The following is a 27,404-nucleotide window of genomic DNA, read 5'->3' as shown; positions in this document are numbered from 1 at the left end:
AGGTCAGCCATCCCGTCTCTCATATCACCACTCTGTACTATGTCTTCTGTTCTCTACTCTACCTACCAAGCAGATGGATTTGTTTTCTCCTCCAGAACCCAGACCTATAAATGGGACATATTTATACACTAGCTACCTGGAATATTCTTTTTCACCCTTAGAAATAATGTACTATACCATTTGTCCAGTGTTGCTAGGCCAACACGGGAGAACGCTCAGTACTTTTAGCGATTGTGTATTCCAGACAGACGGTGAGGAAGGGCCATTCTGGGTGCTAAAATGTGCTCCTCTTCCCTCCCTCCTGCTCTCTAGCCTATGTAAATCACGAGGGTGTGTGTGTTCGTACCTGTGTGTGAGCTCCTGCGTGTTTTGCATGTGTGTTTGTGCGTACCAGTGTTTGTGGGTGTGTGCGTACACTTGTTTTAGTATGTTGTGCAATCTGTCATAAGAGTTGACAGTCAATTGTTAAAGAAATTATAGTTGATGAATTGGACAGATAACATCCAATGTAATGTGGACAAGTAGTGCGTTAGGTAGCCTGGCAGACAATGCTCCTGTGTCTGGGTGTCTTCATCACCTCCAAGGCTGTCTGTGTGAACTCACAGGTGCTGGCTTACCAAAGATCCTAGTTAATGAGATCCAGCATCAGATGTTGGGAACATTATTCAGGTTGTATAACTCCGGGCCAAGCCAGCAGTCAGAGAATGTATCAGACTACTCAGTTAATGGCCAATAATGTTCATGACTGCAGTGTGTCGAGAGACTAAGAGAGCAGACATTGTTGACCGTGTTGAAACCAATACAAAGTTGTTGGTTTTTCCATAAACGTATGTGTTTTTGCTGGAAAATAAATGTCATGTTTTAGGACAATCTGCAGAATATGTTTGGTGTACCATTGTGGGCACTAAAGTTAGTTTTTTTAAAACCTTGTACCGTGGCTGGACTTGACATTTTAGAAGCTTCTCATCAGGTTGTCAGAAGTTGCAGTAAACGGGGCATCCTGATCCAATACAGTCTCATCTTCCCCTCTACCAGTGCTGTGATCTGGGCTACCACGCCAGCCTGAACCGTGCCCTGCGGACCTACCTATCGGCTGAGTACAACCTGGAGACAAGTCGCCACGAGGGCCTAGACATCATCGAGAACGCCGTGGACAGTCTGGACCCTCGCAGCGACCGCCAGCGCTTCATGGAGTTGTACCCCACAGCCTTCTGCCCGCCCATCAAGTTCCAGTTCCAGCCCCACATGGGCGATGAGGTGAGACATTGAGACCCACAGGCTCGTTGTTCTTTGTGTCCATTTCTCCATCCATCTATCCACTCATTCATTCATTCATCCATTACTGTAGTGAACGCTAGTGCTGTTTGTCCTAATGGTTGAGGAGGCCTCAGTATTTTTAACAGACCCAATATGTTCAGTCCTATATGCTGTACAGGGTGGAAGTGAGGTTGATTATAAGGTCTTGTACTAAATGAGCCCTGGTTTTGGCAGCTTAATTGCACAGTTTTAGTGTGTCTGGGCCAGCAGAGGAGATGTTTATAGGCTGAAGCCAATGACAAGCACGTCTCATTTCTCAGCCTCAAGTCAAATGGAGCAGTGCAACACGCTGAATTAATTGTACTGTGGAGTCGTTGGCTCTGGGGTCCCTGATATCATGTCTGTTTACAAGCTATTGATCTGCGGCTGTCTGGATTCACATCTGGGTCAGTGACGTTTGTGGTGTAGTTTAAAACACATTTCTGGGCCTCCCGGGTGGCGCAGTGGTCTAGGGCACTGCAGTGCTAGCTGCGCCACCAGAGTCTCTGGGTTCGCGCCCAGGCTCTGTCGCAGCCGGCCGCGACCGGGAGGTCCGTGGGGCGACGCACAATTGGCCTAGCGTCGTCCGGGTTAGGGAGGGTTTGGCCGGTAGGGATATCCTTGTCTCATCGCGCTCCAGCGACTCCTGTGGCGTGCCGGGCGCAGTGCGCGCTAACCAAGGGGGCCAGGTACACGGTGTTTCCTCCGACACATTGGTGCGGCTGGCTTCCGGGTTGGAGGCGCGCTGTGTTAAGAAGCAGTGCGGCTTGGTTGGGTTGTGCTTCGGAGGACGCATGCCTTTCGACCTTCGTCTCTCCCGAGCCCGTACGGGAGTTGTAGCGATGAGACAAGATAGTAATTACTAGCGATTGGATACCACGAAAATTGGGGAGAAAAGGAGATATACAAAATAAAATAAAAAACATTTCTGATGTCTTTGCCATTTTAGGATAAGATTAAGTAACCCCACTGTCAGATTAAGTAACCCCACTGTCAGATTAAGTAACCTCACTGTCAGATTAAGTAACCCCCCTGTCAGATTAAGTAACCCCCCTGTCAGATTAAATAACCCCCCTGTCAGATTAAGTAACCCTCATGTCAGATTAAATAACCCCCCTGTCAGATTAAGTAACCCCCATGTCAGATTAAGTAACCCCCCTGTCAGATTAAGTAACCCCCCTGTCAGATTAAGTAACCCCCCTGTCAGATTAAATAACCCCCCTGTCAGATTAAGTAACCCCCATGTCAGATTAAGTAACCCCCCTGTCAGATTAAGTAACCCCCCTGTCAGATTAAGTAACCCCCCTGTCAGATTAAGTAACCCCCCTGTCAGATTAAGTAACCCCCATGTCAGATTAAGTAACCCCACTGTCAGATTAAGTAACCCCCATGTCAGATTAAGTAACCCCCCTGTCAGATGGTGGTGACTTTCAGTTTAGTGATGATGTGTTTCCTCTTCCTGCCCAGGTGTGCCAGATTGCGATGCAGCCGCCGGTGAGCGGAGAGCTGATGTTGAGGTTCCAGCAGCTACAGTCCCGCCTGGCCACTCTGAACATCGAGAACGAGGAGGTAAGAGGGAGCCTAACACTGCCATATCTTGGTCGTATTCAGTAGGGTATGCAACAGAAAAGTATTGCAATGAAAAACGCAAATGGGTGTTTTTTTATTGGACCAGCTAGTCCTTAAATCCAAGTGGTCCCTCCCTGTTTCAGTCAGTTTTTTTCATTTGGATCCTAATGAACACAACCCTGACTCGCTTGGGTAGCCAACGACACCAACCAACATCATCTGCTTGCATTTTGGTCCATTGTGGTCAAATGTTGGGAAGGAATTGAAATGCTGTATGAAAAGTTCACTTCAGTCAGAAAGTAGCCAAGGGGAGTTGATATCTTAAATCTTTCAGAAATCGAAGTTGGAATAGTTTCCATACAACACAACTCTCCTACACTGCAGGCAGCCTTCAGAACCACTCAGAGAAGTCTTCTCCCTCGCTCCCAATGGTGGGAAAAAATCTCACTCACACTCACACACACACACACACACACACACACACACACACACACACACACACACACACACACACACACACACACACACACACACACACACACACACACACACACAATCTCTTTTTATTTGTACACTGTCCCACTTCTCTCGGTTTCGACATTGGAGGTGCATCCCTGGCTGTAACATTTTAATCGGACTGGCTGGCATGCCTGAGTGCTTGCTAAATAAAAAGCCAATGGGAAGGAAATGACACTGTCTGCTGCTGTGGTGTTAGGGAGTGCAGTCACGTCCATCAGTCTGGCTTCTTGTCTCTTGTTGTCTCACGTCTGACCTGCTTCTCCTTTCTCCGCTTCATCTCGTCTTGTCTCACACCAGTGCACACAGCCTTCTGTCTTTTATCTCGCAAAGAAATAATAACTTGGGAAAGAATGCTTGTAAATGTGAAGAGCAATTTCAGACCGGCTTGATTATACAACTAAAGAAAATGTATAGATCTGTTTTTTTGTCAGATGCATAATGTCTGCAAGATGTCTATCTTTTTGACCTCTTCACTGTATGTTTGTGGTGTGTTTCATAGAGTAGAGTACAAGGCTCAGGCTATCCCACTGGGGGTATGATGTATTTCTGGATGGGAGTTGTTGTTGACACCTAAGCCCAGCTGGTGCTTTCACACTGCCTGTATGTAGTCAGTGCAGGCAGAACCAATCGGTGTGGAGGGTCAGGAAGTGACATGGTGCTGCATGCCCTTGTCTGCCTGGATGAAACGGAGCTCCCCATATGGATCAGGATGGGGAACCACTGCTCTGTGTCAAGTCCACAAGATGGTCTCTTCATGGTGTCTCATTGAAAAGGCCTTTCCAGGGGCTGTCATTTGGAGACACTGAAGCAGAACTGTACACACACATTACTAGCTGTCAAATCCTTGCTTCCTCCTTCCTTGTTTCCTCAATTCCTCCCCAAGCTCAACCTCCCCAGGTCTGAGGGAGGGAATTGGATCCTCTCCTCCAATGCGCTTTGAGAGGAATTGAGGAAACGTGGAAGGAAGAGGCAAGGATTTGATGGACCAAGATCTACTCCAGCCAGGAAAAGTGAAAAGCTGGGATTTGTTGTGTTTTTCTCTGGTATCATGATCTGCAGCTGTTTCATTGACAGCACGAGAGGATGAAGGAAAACATGGATGAATAATTTGTTAGCATGAGAGTAGGAAGTCTCTCATCCCCATTGGGCCCACTGTGGCCCCCTGGTCTGGTTTGCGTGCCCTCCAAAGATGTATGGATGTACAGTGTATATACTGTATGCAGATATATCTGCAGAAATGGAGTATGTTCTGCTGTGTTGGTTATCAACTCCCCTTGTTGGTTAAACCTCTACCTCAAATTTCCTTGGCTTTAGACAGATACAGACAGCGTCTCTATCTCTCGCTAGATGTGTACCAAACGTAATAAATATTCTCAAGTCGTTTTGTACTTAACCCCGGCAATCCAATACGGTCTCCTTTGTAGGGAGCCTGTGTTTTGTTTTTCTACAGATAAACTTCAGGGTGTCACATCAAAACCTGGGAGATGTGTGCTCAGTGTTAGTTCAGTGTTGGCAGCCCTGATTCACTGATCGTGAGATTAGCTTGCTGCTCACCACAGGCCCTGAGGAATAGAAATCCTGCTATTCCCCAGACAGGTTTATACTGGAGGTGACGTGCTAGTTGTGAAGTGCCATGTCATTACCTCCAGGCCTCCTGATCTGATCCTGCTGGGCACCAGTGGGTAGATCTCAGTGAGCCTCTCCATCTGAAAGCCCTGCTGTAATTGAGCCTAGCAGTCAACACTGGTAACTAGTAGTCTGCTGAATGATGGAGGGACTTTCATGCATGGGTCCTCTCGATACTCTCTATACTCTTTATACTGTAATTACTCTCTATACTCTCTATACTGTAATTCAAAAGGCACTCGCACATCTGAGCTATCTTTCTTGCAGGTGCATGGTAACAGTTGAATAAGATGAGAAAAAGAAGAAACCCGCACACTGCTCTTTAATAAGCTTCGTCAGAGCGCCTCTTCATACTGTGATAGCTGGGCCCCTTGGTCTCCACTTTTCCACCCGGGAGAGGCTGGTAGAGCAGGGGCTCGCCTCTTATTCAGGGCCTTGTTAGGAAAGGTACTCCTATGCCCATGGCACAGAGATGATTGAACCCATGGACTGGTCCTAAATAGTGCAACTCTAGACTTGTATTCAGTACCCGTATTCACAAAGCCTCTAGGAAGACCCAGGTCTTTCGGTCCTATCAAAGCAGAATGTTGGAAAAGGAAGGGAAGTATTTTGAGCACCCTCATTCCACTCAGTATTATCACTCTTCATCTGAAACTACTAAAACTGTAAAATAACCCAGTTCCCTTAGTAATTGAAGGTAAAACTATAATAGTGATGTCATCATCAGATGTCCTAAATCACCACACTATAGATCAAACAGACAGGTGGACTTTTTTTAATTTGAAACGTCTCTTATTAGAAGTTGAATTGCCTGCCAATCCTACATTTCATCTCGCAGACTGTCATTATCCCTGTCCAGACCTGTAGTGTTGTTTCTGGTTTATCCTCCACATAGAGACGAATGACAGTGTAATACAGCCACGTGTGTGTGTGTGTGTGTGTGTGTGTGTGTGTGTGTGTGTGTGTGTGTGTGTGTGTGTGTGTGTGTGTGTGTGTGTGTGTGTGTGTGTGTGTGCGCATACAGAATCAGTTATGAACCTTGCCACATGTAGATGAAAGGGGAGTTGAATGCCTTCATTCATACCACCCTGTTTTTCTAAGGTGCCTCAAACATTGAATGAGTCATGGGTCTTACAATTAGTAACACAAGTTATAATATGTTCCTGTCTCTGTGTGTATAGTAGCTATGTGGAACCAAAGGAACACTCCCTTTGACTATGGTATGCCCGAGTCTGACTTTGAGATTAATTGACGTAGTCAAGCCCCCCTTGAGCTATTTCTCATTCAAGGGCTCACAGCTCGACCTAGTTACTATCTCTCCTATCAGAAGTACAGTGGGGAGAACAAGTATTTGATACACTGCCGATTTTGCAGCTTTTCCTACTTACAAAGCATGTAGAGGTCTGTAATTTTTATCATAGGTACACTTCAACTGTGAGAGGCGGAATCTAAAACAAAAATCCAGAAAATCACATTGTATGATTTTTAAGTAATTAATTAGCATTTTATTGCATGACATAAGTATTTGAACACCTACCAACCAGTAAGAATTCCGGCTCTCACAGACCTGTTCGTTTTTCTTTAAGAAGCCCTCCTGTTCTCCACTCATTACCTGTATTAACTGCACCTGTTTGAACTCGTTACCAGTATAAAAGACACCTGTCCACACACTCAATCAAACAGACTCCAACCTCTCCACAATGGCCAAGACCAGAGAGCTGTGTAAGGACATCAGGGATAAATTGTAGACAAGGCTGGGATGGGCTACAGGACAATAGGCAAGCAGCTTGGTGAGAAGGCAACAACTGTTGGCGCAATTATTAGAAAATGGAAGAAGTTCAAGATGACGGTCAATCACCCTCGGTCTGGGGCTCCATGCAAGATCTCACCTCGTGGGGCATCAATGATCATGAGGAAGGTGAGGGATCAGCCCAGAACTACACGGCAGGACCTGGTCAATGACCTGAAGAGAGCTGGGACCACAGTCTCAATGAAAACCATTAGTAACACACTATGCCGTCATGGATTAAAATCCTGCAGCGCACGCAAGGTCCCCCTGCTCAAGCCAGCGCATGTCCAGGCCCGTCTGAAGTTTGCCAATGACCATCTGGATGATCCAGAGGAGGAATGGGAGAAGGTCATGTGGTCTGATGAGACAAAAATAGAGTTTTTTGGTCTAAACGCCACTCGCCGTGTTTGGAGGAAGAAGAAGGATGAGTACAACCCCAAGAACACCATCCCAACCGTGAAGCATGGAGGTGGAAACATCATTCTTTGGGGATGCTTTTCTGCAAAGGGGACAGGACGACTGCACCGTATTGAGGGGAGGATGGATGGGGCCATGTATCGCGAGATCTTGGCCAACAACCTCCTTCCCTCAGTAAGAGCATTGAAGATGGGTCGTGGCTGGGTCTTCCAGCATGACAATGACCTGAAACACACAGCCAGGGCAACTAAGGAGTGGCTCCGTAAGAAGCATCTCAAGGTCCTGGAGTGGCCTAGCCAGTCTCCAGACCTGAACCCAATAGAAAATCTTTGGAGGGAGCTGAAAGTCTGTATTGCCCAGCGACAGCCCCGAAACCTGAAGGATCTGGAGATGGTCTGTATGGAGGAGTGGGCCAAAATCCCTGCTGCAGTGTGTGCAAACCTGGTCAAGAACTACAGGAAACGTATGATCTCTGTAATTGCAAACAAAGGTTTCTGTACCAAATATTAAGTGCTGCTTTTCTGATGTATCAAATACTTATGTCATGCAATAAAATGCAAATGAATTACTTAAAAATCATACAATGTGATTTTCTGCATTATTTTTTTTTGATTCCGTCTCTCACAGTTGAAGTGTACCTATGATAAAAAATTACAGACCTCTACATGCTTTGTAAGTAGGAAAACCTGCAAAATCGGCAGTGTTTCAAATACTTGTTCTCCCCACTGTACATGGCTTCTGACTTTGGTCACAATCCTTACTTTGGTCACAAACCACAAACGTTTCAGTAAACATTACACTTGCAAAAGTTCCAAAATAATAAAGACATTTCAAATGTCATATCATGTGCAAATAGATAAAGTACAAAAGGGAAAATAAATAAACATAAATATGGGTTGTATTTACAATGGTGTTTGTTCTTCACTGGTTGCCCTTTTCTTGTGGCAACAGGACACAAATCTTGCTGCTGTGATGGCCACTGTGGTATTTCACCCAGTAGATATGGGAGTTTATCAAAATTGGGTTTGTTTTCAAATTCTTTGTGGGTCTGTGTAATCTGAGGGAAATATGTGTCTCTATGGTCATACATTTGGCAGGAGGTTAGGAAGTGCAGTTCAGTTTCTACCTCATTTTGTGGGGAGTGTGCACATAGCCTGTATTCTCTTGAGAGCCAGGTCTACTCACTCACTCACACTCTCTCTCTCTCTCTCTCCTTCCTGTCTCTCTCCTTCCTGTCTCTCTCCTTCCTCTCTCTCCTTCCTCTCTCTCTCCTTCCTCATTCTCACTTTGTCTCCTATCTCTCCTTCCTCTCTCTGTCACTCGATCTCTATTTCCTTTCTCTCCCTTTTCTCTTTTTCCGTCCTCTCTCTACCCCCCCCCCCCCCCCCCCCTCCGTTCTTTTCTCTCGCTCGCTCTTGCTCTCTCCCTCTTTCTCTCTCTCCTTCCTCTGCTTCCTCTCTCTCGCACGCTCTTGTTCTCTCTCTCTGAACCACTCCATCAGGTGAACACATGCGCTTTGCCATTGCGTGAGCCATAGGCATACAAAAACATCCTTTCCCTGCTGTCTATCTATCTCCTAACTCTCTCTCACTGTCATTTCGCTCCTTCTCACCCAAATATATATTACATCAGGACGTCAGTTTCGGCCTCCTCACAGAATGGAAGTTTTATAAGTGGCCAAAACTTCTCTCAAATTGAGACTGGACATTTCTGAGGTGGGAAATGTTTGTTTGTAAATAAGATGGAAGTCATTAACCTCTAACGAGCCTCTACCCCGGGTCCGGGATCACCCCCCATCCCCCCACACACTGATTAGCATAGCTAGCATAGCTTCACAAGTAGATAGTAGCATCTAAATATCATTAAATCACAAGTCCAAGACACCAGATGAAAGATACAGATCTTGTGAATAAAGCCACCATTTCAGATTTTTAAAATGTTTTACAGGGAAGACAAAATATGTAAATCTATTAGCTAAACACGTTAGCAAAATACACCACTTTTCTAACTCCATCAGTTTCTTACTACTTCAGGTGCTATCACCAATTCGGCTAAACTAAGATATTGATAGCCACTAACCAAGAAAAAACCTCTTCAGATGACAGTCTGATAACATATTTATGGTATAGGATAGGTTTTGTTAGAAAAAAGTGCATATTTCAGGTAGAAATCACAGTTTACAATTGCACCGACCATCACAAGACGACTAGAATTACTATAGAGAGCAACGTGTATGACCAATTTACTCTTAATAAAACATTTCATAAGAATAGACAAAGCATAGCAATGGAAAGACCCAGATCTTGTGATTCCAGACAATATTTCAGATTTTCTAAGCGTTTTACAGCGAAAACACAATAAATCGATAAGTTAGCATACCACATGTGAAAACGTTACCAGAGCATCGATTCCAGCCAAAGAGCGCTATAACGTAATCACCGCCAAAATATATTAATTTTTTCACTAACCTTCTCAGAATTCTTCCGATGACACTCCTGTAACATCATTTTACAACATACATATACAGTTTGTTCGAAAATGTGCATATTTAGCCATACAAAACCGTGGTTATACAATGAAAATAGTAGCAACTCAAGCATCAAAATGAGGGACGTCAGCTTTCAGAGTGATCTAGTTTAATCGAAAGCTAATCATATACTTGACTAAAAAATACAGGGTTGACAGGAATCGAAAGACAAATTAGTTCTTAATGCAACCGCTGACTTACATTTTTAAAATTATCCTTACTTTTCAATACAGGGTTCGCCAAGTGACGCGATAACAAACAAAATGGCGAAATATGCGTTTAAAATATTTAGACAGAACAACGATTTATCATATTAAATATTGCTTACTTTGAGCTGTTCTTCCATCAGATTCTTGGGCAATGTATCCTTTCTATGTTGTAATCTTCTTTTGGTCGATAGATGTCCTCTGTCCTTCGAAATATCCACTAACGATCGAACGGGACCCCAAAACGTGTCCAAAGTTTCAGAGTGCACAACAAAGAAATTCCTCAAAATCGCACTAAACGGATATAAATTGCTATAAAACGGTTCAAATTAACTACATTATGATGTTTTTAACAACTATAACGAGTAAAAACATGACCGGAGAAATATCACTGTCTAAACAACGATTTGGAAGGAGGCAGGTCTGATGCCCATCTTGCGCACGACGCATGCAGGAAGAGAGCGGTACTTCTACGTTTTCTTGTTTTATAGTGGCTGTGATTGTGCAATAGACTCCATTCAAAACGTGATGACGTACAGACACCCAGAGGAAGACGTAGGCAGTGTCGGTTTCTTCATAGCATTCACTGTCGCCTTAAAAACAGACTCCAGATCAGGGGTAAAAATTTCTGAAATCTGACCCCTGTCATGAAAAGTGCTGTAGATATTGTTCTGTACCACTCAGAGACAAAATTCCAACGGCTATAGAAACTAGAAAGTGTTTTCTATCCAATAATAACAATAATATGCATATTGTACGATCAAGAATTTAGCACGAGGCAGTTTAATTTGGAGACCCAAATATGCTAATGCGGAACAGCACCCCCTATAGTTCCAAGAAGTTAAAGCTTTAACACAATTATTATATCATATCCACTGGAAAGAAGTATATGTTTATTGTCAGTGTCTAGTGGAATCTTGCATTGTGGTGTTCTCCCTCTGTTGTAAGTGATGGGATATGCTTGGCCAAGCCTTGACATTTATAAGCTCCTGGAAAAGCACTTGGGCTGACGGTGAAGTGGCCACTATGGAAATTAGTTTTAAAAGCCTGAGACTGAGTACCTTTCATCCCTACCTTCCTTCCACCTCTATTATTTCATCCCTACCTTCCTTCCACCTCTATTATTTCATCCCTACCTTCCTTCCACCTCTATTATTTCATCCCTACCTTCCTTCCACCTCTATTATTTCATCCCTACCATCCTTCCACCTCTATTCTTTCATCCCTACCATCCTTCCACCTCTATTCTTTCATCCCTACCATCCTTCCACCTCTATTCTTTCATCCCTACCTTCCTTCCACCTCTATTCTTTCATCCCTACCTTCCTTCCACCTCTATTCTTTCATCCATACCTTCCTTCCACCTCTATTCTTTTATCCCTACCATCCTTCCACCTCTATTCTTTCATCCCTACCTTCCTTCCACCTCTATTGTTTTTGAGTGCATGCAAATTGATTGCTCTGGTCTCGAGTCATGCTCAAGGACGGATGCATTTGTCATGCTGAGTGTGAAACGAAAGGCAGTCAGAAAGCCATGCATTTATCACATTTTACTGCCTAGGAGTTCAGGGGTCATTTGGTCAGTGGTCGTCACTGAGCACTGGTCCTTCGAGCCGGATGGGGAAACTTGAGTGAGCTTATGAGTACTTGAGGGAAAACAAATGACAGTGTAATGTGTTTGAATGTGTTTACACCTGTGACACTGTAAACCGGTCCTGAAGCTCCGATCCTCTTTGGGTGCCCTCCAGATCAAGAAGACGTCAGAGGCCACCCTGACGACCATCCAGGACATGGTGACCATCGAGGACTATGACGTCTCCGAGTGTTTCCACCACAGCCGCTCCACCGAGTCGGTGAAGTCCACCGTGTCGGAGACCTACCTCAGCAAGCCCAGTATCGCCAAACGGAGGGCCAACCAGCAGGAGACAGAGCAGTTCTACTTCATGGTGAGTGGAGCGCCCCCTATTGGTAACCTCCAGGTTATGACTGTAGAGAACTGGGCAGGGTCATATTCATGTGCATACTGTAGTAGCAAAACAGAGCAAAATGTTTTGCAATGGAAAGCAAAAACTATAGTTTCTTATTGGACACGTTCAGTAAGTCCTGCTGACTTTAAATTCAGACTGACAGTCACTGTGGAACCTGCTGTTGATAGATGGCTAGGAAATGAATACATTGGATTTTGACTAGTTTGGATGGTTGTGATCCATGGTCTTGTAGTTGTAATCTATCTGAGGAATGTGAACAGAAGCTGTGCTTGTATTTCTAGGGATTTGTTAGAGCTCTAAAATGCTGCATATCATATGTATTCCCTCTCTTGGCATTTTAACTCTCAGAAACAAAGCTCTCCAAAAATATCTCTTCCTTAGTGAGCGGTTAGGCTATTTTCTCTTCTTCTGTCCTCCTGGCTGTCTAAAGATGGACATGGTGCGATAAAGCTTTAAAAAGACTCGCGTTGTCGTTCTGTCCTTTGCCCTTGGCTGCCTTATCAGAGATTGGTCTCTTAAGGGCAGGCAACGCTTACTTGGCTCATCAGCCCTAGTAATCACTCTGAATTCTCCACAGAAATTCCGGGAGTTTCTGGAGGGCAGCAATCTCATCTCCAAACTGCAGGCCAAGCACGACCTACTGAAGAGGACTCTGGGAGAAGGTAAGGGATCAGAGACTCACATTGTGCTGGCCTACTTCCTGTCTGGCGGTCCCGTCTGTCCGTCTGTTGGTTAGTTAGTCTATCTGTCTGTATCTGTCTGACTCCTCTGTCTGTATGTCCCTTCTGTCTGTTTGGCTGAGTTGTGATCTAAGCAGGTTTCCATATGTATGAAATGGTATACTGAACGTCTCCGCTATTGTCTGTGTGGGTTTGTATAGGAACTCCTGAATAAATGAAAGGGAAAGATTGCATGCACATTCCAAACTAAGTGCAGTGCTTTAGAACTGTAGAGCTAATTAGAAACCGTTAAAAACATATTTGGTTGATTCTAAAATTGTCCACTTCAATCTAACCTCTGTGGTAAAATGTCCATTGTGCTACTTTCTCCATCAGGCCTCACAACAGAGATGCTAACCTCAGCATTAGCGAGCCAAGTCAGAGCTAAAGGGATTGTGCTGTTGTGATTGATTAGTGGTTAGCTTAATGGCCTGGCAGCATTAGCGTGGTATGACTATTATGGCTGGGTTCACTGTGTTCTACATTGGTGGGATCTCCTCAAGGCCTTTGACTAAGCTACTGTCAACACTGAGCTGCTGCTGAATGCTAGCTAACTAGCTAACAATGCAGGCAGCAAGCTCTCGGGTAGTCTAAATCTGTCAGTCTCAGTCAATCTGTTGGCTGTACAGGGAGTTGAGGAAGAGAATGGGAACTTTGATAATAATTAGCCATGGACTCCTGCCTGCTACAGTGAATGTCGGTGAGTGTGTTTAAGTAGGTATAGGTAAAGCTAGCCCCACCCTGGTGTTACCCTGACAGGTCGGATCCTGTCCATGTGCATAGTGGATGAGCACAGGTTTAAAGTTTAACCTCTTGTTAGGAGCAATTTGAGGGATTTGGAGTTTCTTGACTTGTGAAAACATGCATTTTTGCATGTGAAGGTAAAATTGCGAGTGAAGGTTGTGTGTGTGTGTGTGTGTGCTTGGACAGGTGTTCTTTCTTTTTTTACTGCAGGTAAAGTATAAGTGTGTGTTACTGTGTGTGAGTCATTATGTGTCATTGTGTGCGTCACCATGAAGCCAGTGGTTGTGGGCAGATGGCAGGGCTGCATATGCTTTACTGAGCGTGTGCACAATGCTCTGCAGGCTCCTCTGGGAAAGGTCCCATGTCTCATCTCACATCCTCTCTCTCCCTTCCCCTTTCTCCCCTCGGTCTCCACAGGTCACCAAGGGGACTATATGACCACAAGGTAAGACACTACCACGCTCTCTCTCTCCCTCACACACTAACCTCTTAGGTTTTAATAAGACCCTTTCTGTCTATATTTAGCTGTCCCTATTCAGTTCTTTGAAAACTTATCCCCATAAGTAAAAGTCAGTGTACTCTTCCTTGCGAATGCCATTTCTCTTTATTCTCCTACAGTAAAATGACCAACGATATCTAGACAAATATATATTTCCACTGGTTTGTAAAGAAAATTGAAGTTTGCCACTTGAAAAGTTCTCACTTATCACTGTGTGCAGAGTAGAACAATCCCTACTGTACTTGAGCTATTATCAAACTGCTGACCCTGGAGAAGAGAGACCAGATGGTACTGCTCTAGACTCCCCAGGGTTTGAATTTGCCATATGCCCAGCATGGTATGGCCTGGTAATATTGTCCCCTTCCAAGAGCCTCAACCCTCTTGCTCTCTTGCTTTCTCTCTCGCTGTCTTTCTAGCTCTCGCTCTATCTCTTTTTCTCTCGCTCTTTCTCTTTTTCTCTCTCTTTCTTTCTCTCTCTTTTTCTCTCTCTCTTTCAATTCAATTCAATTTGCTTTATTGGCATGATGTAACAATGTACATATTGCCAAAGCTTACTTTGGATATTTACAATATTAAAATAATAAGAACCATACATTGAACAATAACAATAAGCATACAGTAGAGGACATTTCCCTGTCAGACACTGTCCCTCAACTTATGGCAGGCAGCAATGTAGTGCGCTGCCAACCCACCGCTCTCTGCGTCCTCCCCCAACAGGACAGGTACCCTATTCTCATCAGAGAGGTCTTTGAAACCTTGAATAAGGGTTTCAAATTTGGGGAAATGATACTCTCTAATTGTTTTATTTATTTTTTAACATTTTGCCGGGAAATGCAGTTAGCCACTGTGTACTGTCAATTTAGGGACAGATAGCACTGCATTTTGCTTTGTGCTTGTGTTTCCCAATAAGCAATGTAGTTTTGTTTTGACTGTGTTGTAATTTGGTTTATTCTGATTGATTGGATGTTCTGGTCCTGAGGCTTCAGTGTATTAGTAGGACAGGTTTGTGAACTCAGCCCCAGGACCAGCTGAATGAGGGGACTGTCTTTTCTTTGCTCAGCTCTTGATATTGCAGGGCTTGGTAATGATATGAGAGGGGGTCAAAGTATTTTAGATGTTTCCAAAACTTAATTGCTCTTTTTCGTGTTATTATTATTAGTGGATATTGGCCTAATTCTGCCCTGCATGCATTGTTTGTAGTTTTCCTCTGGACATGTAAGATAATCTTACAGAACTCTGCATGCAGGGTTTCAATGGGGTGTTTGTCCCATTTGGTAAAATCTTGTTTTGCAAGTGGACCCCACACCTCGCTGCCATAAAGTGCAATTGGTTCAATGACACATTCAGTTAGTTTTAGCCAAATTTTAATAGGTATTTCAATTTGAATTTGTATTTTAATGGCGTAGAATGCCCTGCTTGCTTTCTCTCTCAGTTCATTCACTGCATCATTAAGGTGTCCAGTTGAGCTTATTTTTAAACCTAAGTAATTGTAGTGTGTGCAGTACTCTATATATTTTGTACCAATTGAGGACTTTGGTCTAATTCCCTGAGATCTGGATCTTCTCTGGAAAATCATTATTTTAGTCTTTTTGGGGTTTACTGGGTGACAGCAGGCATAGGTCATCTGCGAAGAGTAGGCATTTAACCTCTGAATTGTGGAGACTAACCACTCTTTTGCCATTTGCCTGAATATATAGTTGATGTTTTTTACTGCTAGATTGATGCCTTCTTTACTGTGAGTGAATGTGGTGTCCAGAAAGTGTTTGTATATTTTGGTTCCAGGTTGCTTTCTGGTATTCTTCTGTGCTGTTTTGGACCCATCTGTATGAATTTTAGATTTTTCCCAGCTTACTGGGCTGTGGATGTGTGGTTGTTTCCATGTCTGTTCTTTTGAGGAACAATGTAATTTGTCTGTGATCAGACAGAGATGTTAGTGGCTTGACAGTGAATGAGCTGATAGAGAAAGGGTCAATGTCTATAATCATATAGTCTACTGTGCTGTTGCCAAGAGGTGAGCAATAGGTGAATCTCCCCAAAGAGTAACCCTGTAACCTACCATTGACAAAGTACAGACCCAGGCTTCGACAGAGCTGCAACAGATCCCGTCCGTTTTTGTTGATGGTGCTGTCACTGTTGTTTCTATGGGGGAGATGAAGACAGTTAGAAACAGTATGGCCTGTAATAAAGCTGTCCCCTCGTGTGCTCGTTAGATCAGGTAGTGTTCCTGTGCACGCATTTGTGTCCCCACAGATGAGCACATTTCCCTGGGCCTGGAAATGGCACGTGTCTTCCTCAAGGGTGGGGAAGATCTCCTCTGAGTAATATGGGGATTCTGAGGGGGGGATATATATTGCACAAAGGCACACATCTTTTTCTGTCAATACAAGTATTTTCAGTTTTAACCAAATGTGATAAACTCAGCAGAAGAAACATCCCTTTTTCAGGACCCTGTCTTTGAAAGATAATTTGTAAAAATCCAAATAACTTCACAGATCTTCATTGTAAAGGGTTTAAACACTGTTTCCCATGCTTGTTCAATGAACAATAAACAATTAATGATCATGCAACTGTGGAACGGTTGTTAAGACACTAACAGCTTACAGACGGTAGGCAATTAAGGTCACAGTTATGAAAACTTAGGACACTAAAGAGGCCTTTCTACTGACTCTGAAAAACATAAAAAGAAAGATGCCCAGGGTCCCTGCTCATCTGCGTGAACGTGCCTCAGACATGCTGCAAGGAGGTATGAGAACTGCAGATGTGGCCAGGGCAACAAATTACAATGGAAATGACTGTGAGACGCCTACGACGGCGCTACAGGGAGACAGGACGGACAGCTGATCGTCCTCGCAATGGCAGACCACGTGTAACAACACCTGCACAGGATCGGTACATCCGAACATCACACCTGCGGTACAGGTACAGGATGCCAACAACTGCCTGAGTTAAACCAGGAACGCACAATCCCTCCATCAGTGCTCAGACTGTCCGCATCAGGCCGAGAGAGGCTGGACTGAGGACTTGTAGGCCTGTTGTAAGGCAGGTCCTCACCAGACATCACCGGCAACAATGTTGCCCAAAGGCACAAACCCACCGTCGCTGGACCAGACAGGACTGGCAAAAAGTGCTCTTCACTGACGAGTCGCGGGTTTGTCTCACCAGAGGTGATGGTACTGCAGTACTTAATGCAGCTGGTGGCCACTACAGATACTGACTGTTACTTTTGATTTTGACCCCCTCTTTGTTCAGGGACATATTATTCCATTTCTGTTAGTCACATGTCTATGGAACTTGTTAAGTTTATGTCTCTATTGTTGAATCTTGTTATGTTCATACAAATATTTACACGTGTTAAGTTTGCTGAAAATAAACGCAGTTGACAGTGAGAGGATGTTTCTTTTTTTGCTGAGTTTATATATTCCTATTCATTGAACAAGAAAACTGTTTGTACAATATGTGTGTGCATGCATGCGTCCTTGTGTGTGCGTGTTTAGTGTAGATGTATTGGAGGAGCTGTTTAATCTCAGTCAATCCTACAGGGTTCTCCTGTCCTCTGACGACATCTGCGTAGCTGCACTGGTCCTGCTTTTGGGCCCTGTGGAGTGGAGGGGGGCCAGGTCTGGTCCGTGGCGCTTTCTTTCTGGTCTGGTAGTGGTCTGGTAGGGGTCTCTGGGTGGTCCTCTGTCCAGTGAGGCATGGGGTGTTTGTCTACCAAGTGCCACCTCCTTTAGAGACTTGGCAAACATCCCTACTGTCTGCTTCCTCAGGTGGGAGTGGTACAGATGCTCTGTGGTGATTGTTGGGTGGTGAGCAACGTGCACATTCGGGAGTAGGCCACACCCTCTGGTGATGTCAGCGTTGACTTTCTGAATGGTACGGGGATGAAAGTCTTTGCGATGCAGCAGAGTGGAGATGGTGATGTGGGAGTTGGGGAACCGCTCAGAGGCCCTCTCTGCTACTCTGTTGACCAGGCTGCCTACTCTCTCCTGCTCCTCTTGCAGGCTGTTGGTGCCGGTGTGAATAATAATGTGGCCTGGTGTGCCAAAGTCAGGCTGGGACAGGATGTGGAGTGCATCCTGCGTTTTTGGGCACCATATTTTGGACACCTTGTGGTGGGGGAAGAGTTTATCCTCTTGGATGAATTTCCCATTTGAGTCAATGAGGATGGCCACCTCAGTGGGTTTTACCAGAGTAGTGGGTTTACGGTCTGTTGCTGGGGTACACAGGGCATGTGTACAAGGAGAGGTGTGTGGGGGTGTGTCTGTAGTAGGTGTCCCCAGGTGAGCCTCCTTGTTGACTGGGGGTGTGGGTAAAGGTTTGTCGGTATGGGGGGGGATTGTGGGTAAAGGTGGGTCAGTGGGGTTGTTAGGGGTGGTGAGGGGCTGCAGCTTCTCTCTAGGAGGCTCTACAGTCTGCTCTCTGTGCTGCAGCACCCTCTTGATGACAGACAACTCCTTTGCCATCTCCTCCTTTACCTGCACCAGCTCTCTCCTCATGGTGGCCTTTACCTCCTCAAGCGCTGTGGTAAGGCTCTCTCCTCATGGTGGCCTTTACCTCCTCAAGCTTTGTGGTAAGGCTCTCTCGTAGCTCCTGGACAGAGTTCTTAACCTGGTCCTGCACTGGTTGATCTGGTCCTGTAGAAGCTCTGTGTCTGGGCTCGAGGTGGTGTAGCTGAGGAGCTGCTCCTTTAGCTCAGTAACCCATACCTCTAACAGAGCCAGCCTCTCTCAGCAGGCTGATGGTAGTGTAGTCTTGGCTTTGGTGGTTGTAGGCAGGCAGGGGGAGGATAGACCTGCTGTGTGGGTGTAGTTCTGGGCCTGGGTTCCTGCTGTTGGGGTGTCTGAGGTGAGGTGAGAGGTCGGGTGCTGTCCTTGGCTTTTTTTGTTTCCACTATCTTCCTTAGGGTGGGGAAGTCCTACACAAAAGAGCGGAGTGCAGCCTCACTGCCCTGGACCATGACAGTGCCGTTCTGGTACATGTTTACTGTCAGAAACCTGTTTTCCTGGTCCTTCTTGCTGTCCTCAAAAATGTGGATTTGCCTTCCCTTGTAGATGCCTATCTTTGTGGTATAGCTGAAATGCCTGGTTACAGCTGTATGCCAGGCAGTAGTGTGGTCTGTGTAAAATAACTGTGTAACAGTCCTGTTGTATGAGCAGTCAGCAAAGAGAGTTTCCGGGTTCTCCCTCAGAATTCTGTGTTTAAAAATGATTCTTCCTTTCTTTGATTTGATTTCTGCTGGAAATTCAAAAAAGGGTGGGAGTCTATGTCTCTGCTGCTGCTGGTTCTGCTAGCTCTGCCTGTGGACTTGTTGCTATGGTTATCACCAGTAAACAGTTGGAGATAGAAGTAAGCTAGCTGACAGATTTGAATTTGTCTAGCTAGCACGATTAAGATTGGTCTTTTAACTCACTCTGTCAATTTTTTCCTACGGTGTTGATTTTCAGTTGTACAATTTGATTACCTATAATTTTTTTGCTAGTTTAATCGTGTTAATCTCACTCTTAACAACTAGAAAGTTAGAACAAGTCAGGAGCTGTTCTTCTGCATGACCTCTCTCTCTCTCTCTCTCTATCTCTTTCTATCGCTCTTTCTCTCTCTCTATCTCTCTTTCTATCTCTCTCTCTCGCTCTCTTTCTTTATCTTTCTCTCTCTCTCTCTCTCTCTCTCTCTCTCTCTCTCTCTCTCTCTCTCTCTCTCTCTCTCTCTCTCTCTCTCTCTCTCTCTCTCTCTCTCTCTCTCTCTCTCTCTCTCTCTCTCTCCTTCGCTCTTGCTCATTCGCTCTCTCTCACTCGCCCTCTCGCTTTCTCTCGCTCACTCTCCCTCGCTCTCTCTCTCTCTTTCGCTCTTTCTCCCTTTCACGCTCTCTTTCTATCTCTCTCGCTCTCTTTCTATCTCACTCTCTTTCTCTCGCCCTCTCTTTCTATCTATCTCTCTTTCTATTGCTCGCTCTCTCTCTTTCTGTATGCTGGGAGTGTTAGGTGCATGCTGGGAATTATGTGAGTGCGAGGGTTGTGTAGAGTTAGATATCTTGGTTTTTCTTTTACGTTTCTTTTTCTTGGTGCTATCTTTTTTTTTCTTCCTATGCATGATTAAGGTTATCATTATTTTTATTTAGTTGTTGTGGTAGAATTAAGTAAGTTGTTTTTCATGTCGAAATTACCCTGGTTTTGGTGGGTGGTCACTTCGGCACGGCTTTAGGTGTGTTACTGAAGCTACTGTCACTGTGGAGGAGTTTCAGGTCCCCGTAGGAGAGAAGGTAGGATATGAGAATGTTGTTTATGCGTCACGGATGAATAAAGCGGTGGTGGTCTTTCTTAAAGAAGAGCGCCTTGTAGATCGTATGCTTGAGCATGGCGTACTTCTTAAAGGAATGTTTATTCAAGTTACGGCACTTTTTTCTCCGTCAACAAGGGTAATGATTTCGAATGTACCGCCGTTTATTCCCAATGAGCTATTGGAGCGCGAGTTATTGCGGTTTGGGAAGTTCGCAAGTTCAATTAAGATTGTCCCGTTGGGTTGCAAACACCCGGCGTTGAAACAGGTTATGTCGTTTCGGCGACAGGTGTTTGTTTTTGGACTCACCGGAGCCGACTTTGGAGTTATTGTTTAAAGTCAAGTATGACAACAGACTGTATATGGCTTATGCTAGTACGGGTAGTCAACAGTGTTTTGAGTGTGGGGATGTTGGCCATAAGCGATATGCTTGACCGAAAAGGGAGAAGGCAGAGGGAGGGGCGCAGGTGGTCCTCGTAACGCCTGGACCCACTGATGTAGGGAGAGGTGGGACGACAGCGGTAGAGCAGCCACAAGCACCTGTTGCTGAGGAACAAGTTGTCCGTGTTAAGGGCACGGAGTTGCAACTTGTACCAGAGGGAAATGTTATGCAGCAGAAAAATATTGTTGTAGAAGGTAAGGATGGATCTGAAGAGCCATTTCCTCAGACTGGTGAGGAGGTGCCCAGTACGAGTGCTGGGGTACAGGAGGGGGTTCATGTAGAGATAATCTCTCAGGTAGTGGAGGAGATGCCTGGTACGAGTGATGGGCTGCAAAGTGGGGAGTGTTGAGAGGGATGTGGTAGAAGGGAGTCAGGGGTCTGTGGCCTCAGCTGAGGAGGATCAGGAGAAGGATATGGATATCTCTATTGATAAGATAGCAGCTGGTGATGACTCAATTTACAATCTAGAGGAGGTAAATGAGTTCCTGGATCAGTCTTTTGGGAAATCTGTCAAATTGGCAGATTTTTTTTGATGTTGATAAGTTTGTGAGGTCAGCTGTGATGTTACAGAAGATGGTGGGGTTAGACCAGCTGAGTGAGAAGAAGCGTTTTCGCTTGAGGAAATTTGTTGCTGCTGTCACAGCAGACTTTGGGGGTTTATCTGGGCTCTGATGTATTTCAGAAAAAGAACTGGGAGGGTGTAGTGGAGAAAGTGTGTGCCAGACTGTCAAGGTTGACATGGGTGCTACCCCAGCTGTCTTATAGGGGAAGGGTACTGGTAGCTAATAATCTTGCTGCCTCTACCCTGTGGCACAGACTAATGATTTTGCAGCCACTGGGGGGTCTGATACAAGAGCTTCAGAGGACCCTTGTCAATTTCTTCTGGTCTGGACAACACTGGATTAAAGCTGCAGCCCTGTACCTGCCACTGCACGAGGGTGGGCAAGGCCTGGTGGACATTTCTTCCAGGATCATGGCTTTCCGACTTCAAGCAGCCCAGAGACTGTTGTACAGTGACGGTTCTAGCTGGGTCGACACAGCCTACACATTGATGAGGAGAGCGGGCTGTTTGGGCTTAGACAAGCACCCTTTCCTCTTAAAGCTGGAGGGGGGTGATTTGTCTGGCCTGACTCCATTTTATGAGTCTGTTATGCAGGCTTGGAGAGTTCTTGTCAAGTCCCGTAAGGCCGGCATGCCACCAGGGATGTGGCTTTTTGAAGAGCCTCTTTTTTTACAATCCTGCCATCCAGTCCCGTGTTCTGGGTTCAGCCAGCCTACGTTCATGCCTGTTAAGCGTGGGGTGTACTAAGCTGGGTCATCTGATGCAGAGCAGGAGCAGATCGTTGGAGGAGCTGGGAGAAAGAGCGGAGATCCGGTCATCTCGCCTACTGAGGAAGGTCGTAGCTGAGGTCTGTGATTCCTTGCCAGTACTTCATCTGCAGTATGTCACTGACACTTCCAATTCTGATCAGTGGAAGGAGGGTCTGGATTATGTGTTCCCTGCACTGATTGTTAGTGCTGCGGCATGGTCATTCGAGGAGGACGTGGGGATGCTGCTTTCCTTCGATACCCCAGAGCTGGGGGAGTTCAAGGAGGTGGGAAAGAAGGCCCTGTACAAAATGTGTGTAAAAGTGTCCCATGCCTCTTCCCTGGAAGGGGTAAAATCGACGAGGTGGGCGGGTGTGTTTGGTCCAGGTGCATCCCCAAAAGGCTGTTGGCGGTCTTTATATAAACTGCCTATTGAAAAAAGGACAGCTGACCTCCAATGGAGGATAATACATGGAGCCATAGCCACCAATATGCATCTGGTACACCTGGATCCGACAGTTGGGGAAGGGTGTTCATTCTGTGCTGAGTCTGAAACTCTGGCACATCTGTTTTTACAGTGTCCCAGGTTGGTCGGGATGATTGACCTGATCACTTCTTGGGTCTCAGCTTTGGGAGAGGTTTTCTCTTCCCAACAGTTTATATTTGGGCTAAACTACAGGTTTAGTCGAAGGGGTGTAGGTATTTTGCTTAATTTTGTGTTAGGGGCAGCTAAATTAGCAATATGGAAGACCCAAAAGAACAGTATTTGGGGACAGGGGTCTGTGGATGTGGTGGGAATGCTGGAGGGAATGTTGGCAGCGAGACTGAGGGTTGAGTTTGCCTATTATAAACTGGTTAACAATATGGATCTGTTTATGAATACATGGGGTATTCAGAGTCTGTTGTGTTTAGTTACTGTGGAGGAGGATTTGGTGCTGTGTTTTTGTGTAACTATGGTTTTGTATGAGTTTTTATAGTTTTGTGGGTTCCCAGACCCAATAAAGATTATTTAAAACTCAAACTCTCTCTCCCTCTTTTGCTCTCTCTTTATCTCTTTCTCTCTTTCTCTCTCGCTCTTTTTCTCCCTCTTTCTCTTGCTCTCTCGCTCGCTCGCTCTCTCTCTCACGCTCGCTCGCTCTCTCTCTTTCGCGCTCTCTTTCTATCTCTCTTTCTCTCACTCTCGCGCTCTCTTTCTATCTCACTCTCGCACTCTCTTTCTCTCTTTCTCTCTTTCTATCTCTGTTTCTATCACTCTCTCTCGCTCTGGGTTGCAGAATGGTTCTGAATCTCTCCCCCCTTTGAATTTTCTCTCACAGGGAGAGAAAGAGGGAGAAATACTGTATTGCGTGCAAATGCACTTTGTGTTAGTATCAAGATCAAAGGCTCTTGGGAGGAAATATTTGAGGTTGATTCTATGAAAATTCTCTCTACTTGTTTTGAAACACAGTCTAATACAGTCGTACTACACCAGCTCTGACGCTCGTCGGATGTGGCAGGGCCTGTTACAGACTACAAAGGGAAGCACACCCAAGAGCTGCCCAGTGACACGAGCCTACCGGACGAGCTAAACTACTTCTGTGCTCGCTTCGAGGCAAATAACACTGAAACAGGCATGAGAGCACCTGTGTGATCACGCTCTCCGCAGCCGATGTGAGTAAGACCTTTAGACAGGTCAACATTCACAAGGCCGCAGGGCCAGAAGGATTACCAGAATGTGTACTGCGAGCATGCGCTGACCAACTAGCAAGTGTCTTCACTGACATTTTCAACCTCTCCCTGTCCGAGTCTGTAATACCAACATGTTTTAAGCAGACCATCATAGTGCCTGTGCCCAAGAACACTAAGGTAACATGTCTAAATGACTACCGACCCGTAGCACTCACGTCTGTAGCCATGAAGTGCTTTGAAAGGCTGGTCATGGCTCACATCAATACCATCATCCCAGAAACCCTAGACCCACTCCGATTTGCATACCGCCCCAACAGATCCACAGATGATGCAGTCTCTATTGCACTCCACACTTCCCTTTCCCACCTGGACAAAAGGAACACCTATGTGAGAATGGTATTCATTGACTACAGCTCAGCGTTCAACACCATAGTGCCCTCGAAGCTCATCAGCAGGTTGAAAGCTTCCAGTTCCTTGGTGTCCACATCACCAACAAACTATCATGATCCAAGCACACAATGACAGGTTTTGTCGTGCCCTCTTCACGACTATTTCCCTTCAGGAGACTGAAAAGATTCGGCATGGGTCCTCAGATCCTCAAAAGGTTCTACAGCTGCACCATCGAGAGCATCCTGATTGGCTGCATCACTGCCTGGTATGGCAACTGCTCGGCCTCTGACCGCAAGGCACTACAGAGGGTAGTGCGAGCGGCCCAGTATGTCACTGGGGCCAAGCTTCCTGCCATCCAAGACCTCTATACCAGGCGGTGTCAGAAGAAGGCCCTAAAAATTGTCAAAGACTCCAGCCACCCTAGTCATAGACTGTTCTCCCTGCTATCACACAGCAAGCGGTACCGGAGCATCAAGTCTAGATCCAAGAGGCTTCTAAACAACTTCTACCCCCAAGCCATAAGACTCCTGAACATCGAGTCAAAATGCTACCCAGACTATTTGCATTGCCCCCCCTCCCCTCTCCACACCACTGCCACTCTCTGTTGTCATCTATGCGTAGTCACCTTAAGTAACTCTACCTACATGTACATACTACCTCAACTAACCGGTGCCCCCGCACATTGACTCTGTACCGGCACCCCCATGTATATATAGTTTTTTTGTATTTTTTACTGCTGCTCTTTAAATACTTGACGCTTTTATGAAACAACTTATTCCAGTTACTAATAAGCACGCACCCATTAAGAAAATTACTGTAAAAACTGCACTACACTATGAAACAAAGATAAATTATATAAAGAATGATAGTAAAAAGCTTTGGGGCACCTTAAAATACATTTTGGAAAAAATCAGATGGCTCATTCATCACAAAGCCCACTGATATTGCTAACTACTTTAATTACTTTTTCATTGGCAAGGTAAGCAAACTTAGGGATAACATGCCAGCTACAAACGTTGACACTACACATCCAAGTATATCGGACCAAGTTATGAAAGACAAGAATTGTACTTTTTTTTTGTCCATCAACAATGACAAGCCACCAGGGTCTGACAATCTAGATGAAAATGACTGAGGATAATAGCAGACGATATTGCCACTCCTATTTGCCACATCTTCAATTTAAGCCTACTAGAGAGCGTGTGCCCTCAGGCCTGGAGAGAAGCTAAAGTAATTCCTCTACCCAAGAATAGTAAAGCCCCCTTTACTGGCTCAAATAGCCGACCAATCAGCCTGTTACCAACCCTTAGTAAACTTCTGGAAAAAATTGTGTTTGACCAGATACAATGCTATTTTACAGTAAACAAATTGACAACAGAATTTCAGCATACTTATAGGAAAGGACACTCAACAAGCACAGCACTTACACAAATGACTGATGATTGGCTGAGAGAAATTGATGACAAAATGATTGTGGGCGCTGTCTTGTTAGACTTCAGGGCAGCTTTTGACATTATTGATCATAGTTTGCTGCTGGAAAAACGTGTGTGTTATGGCTTTACACCCCCTGCTATAATGTGGATAAAGAGTTACTTGTCTAACAGAACACAGAGGGTGTTCTTTAATGGAAGCCTATCACATATAATCCAGTTAGAATCAGGAATTCCCCAGGGTAGCTGTTTAGGCCCCTTGCTGTTTTCAATTTTTACTAACGACATGCCACTGACTTTGAGTAAAGCCATAGTTTATATGTATGCGGATGACTCAACACTTTACACGTCAGCTACTATAGCGATTGAAATGACTGCAACACTCAACAAAGAGTTGCAGTTAGTTTCAGAGTGGGTGGCAAGGAATAAGTTAGCCCTAAATATTTCTAAAACTGAAAGCATTGTATTTGGAACAAAACACTCACTAAACCCTAAACCTCAACTAAATATTGTAATGAATAATGTGGAAATTGAGCAATTTGGGGTGACTAAACTGCTTGGAGTAACACTAGATTGGAAACTGTCTGGATTGGAAACATATTGATGCAGTAGAAACATATTGATGCAGTAGTAGCCAAGATGGGAAGAAGTTTGTCTATAATAAAGCGATGCTCTGCCTTCTTAACAACACTATCAACAAGGCAGGTCTGGCCTCCCGGGTGGCGCAGTGGTCTAGAGCACTGCATCGCAGTGCTATGCTGCGCCACCAGAGTCTGGGTTCGCGCCCAGGCTCTGTCGCAGCCGGCCGCGACCGGGAGGTCCGTGGGGCGACGCACAATTGGCTTAGCGTCGTCCGGGTTAGGGAGGGTTTGGCCGGTAGGGATATCCTTGTCTCATCGCGCTCCAGCGACTCCTGTGGCGGGCCGGGCGCAGTGCGCGCTAACTGAGGGGGGCGGGTGCACGGTGTTTCCTCCGACACATTGGTGCGGCTGGCTTCCGGGTTGGAGGCGCGCTGTGTTAAGAAGCAGTGCGGCTTGGTTGGGTTGTGCTTCGGAGGACGCATGACTTTCGACCTTCGTCTCTCCCGAGCCCGTACGGGAGTTGTAGCGATGAGACAAGATAGTAATTACTAGCGATTGGATACCACGAAAATTGGGGAGAAAAGGGGATAAAATTTAAAAAATAAAATAAAAAAAATAAATAAAAACAAGGCAGGTCTTACAGGCCCTAGTTTTGTCGCACCTTGACTACTGTTCAGTCGTGTGGTCAGGTGCCACAAAAAAGGACTTAGGAAAATTGCAATTGGCTCAGAACAGGGCAGCACGGCTGGCCCTTGGATGTACACAGAGAGCTAATATTAATAATATGCTTGTCAATCTCTCCTGGATGAAAGTGGAGGAGAGATTGACTTCATCACTACTTTTATTTATGAGAGGTATTGCCATGTTGAATGCACAGAGCTGTCTGTCTAAACTACTGGCACACAGCTCGGACACCCATGCATACGCCACAAGACATGCCACAATAGGTCTCTTCACAGTCCCCAAATCCAGAACAGACTATGGGAGGCACACAGTACTACATAGAGCCATGACTACATGGAACTCTATTCCACATCGAGTAACTAACGCAAGCAGTAAAATTTGATTTAAAAAACAGATAAAAAAACACCTTATGGAACAGCGGGGACTGTGAAGCAACACAAACATTGGCACAGACACATGCATACACACACATACGATAACATAGGCACTATTCATACACATGGATTTAGTACTGTAGATATGTGGTAGTGGTGGAGTAGGGGCCTGAGGACACACATTGTGTTGTGAAATCTGTGAATGTATTGTAATGTTTTAAAATTGTATAACCTGCCTTCATTTTTTTCATCTGAACCCCAGGAAGAGTAGCTGATGTTTTGGCAGCAGCTAATAGGGATGCATAATAAATACAAATACACACACCCTCTCCCACCGGGACATGTCGTGAGGTGG

General features: G+C 45.2%; 1 protein-coding gene across 5 annotated transcripts in view; it reads left to right on the top strand.

Moving 5' to 3' along the window:
- The window catches only part of LOC139583969 (SLIT-ROBO Rho GTPase-activating protein 1-like), a 194,079-nt gene that overhangs the window by 112,937 nt on the left and 53,738 nt on the right, over positions 1-27,404 (top strand). For all 5 annotated transcript variants that reach the window (XM_071415451.1, XM_071415453.1, XM_071415450.1 and 2 more), the window contains exons 7-11: positions 1,036-1,257; positions 2,764-2,865; positions 11,698-11,895; positions 12,515-12,599; positions 13,818-13,845. In XM_071415451.1, the coding sequence (XP_071271552.1) occupies positions 1,036-1,257; positions 2,764-2,865; positions 11,698-11,895; positions 12,515-12,599; positions 13,818-13,845 (635 nt within the window). The remainder of the gene's footprint in view (positions 1-1,035; positions 1,258-2,763; positions 2,866-11,697; positions 11,896-12,514; positions 12,600-13,817; positions 13,846-27,404) is intronic.

Source organism: Salvelinus alpinus, chromosome 9, assembly GCF_045679555.1.
Source record: "Salvelinus alpinus chromosome 9, SLU_Salpinus.1, whole genome shotgun sequence".
Classification (NCBI taxonomy): domain Eukaryota; kingdom Metazoa; phylum Chordata; class Actinopteri; order Salmoniformes; family Salmonidae; genus Salvelinus; species Salvelinus alpinus.
Note: the sequence above shows the minus strand (reverse complement) of the source record. Positions and strands in the feature narration are given on the sequence as shown.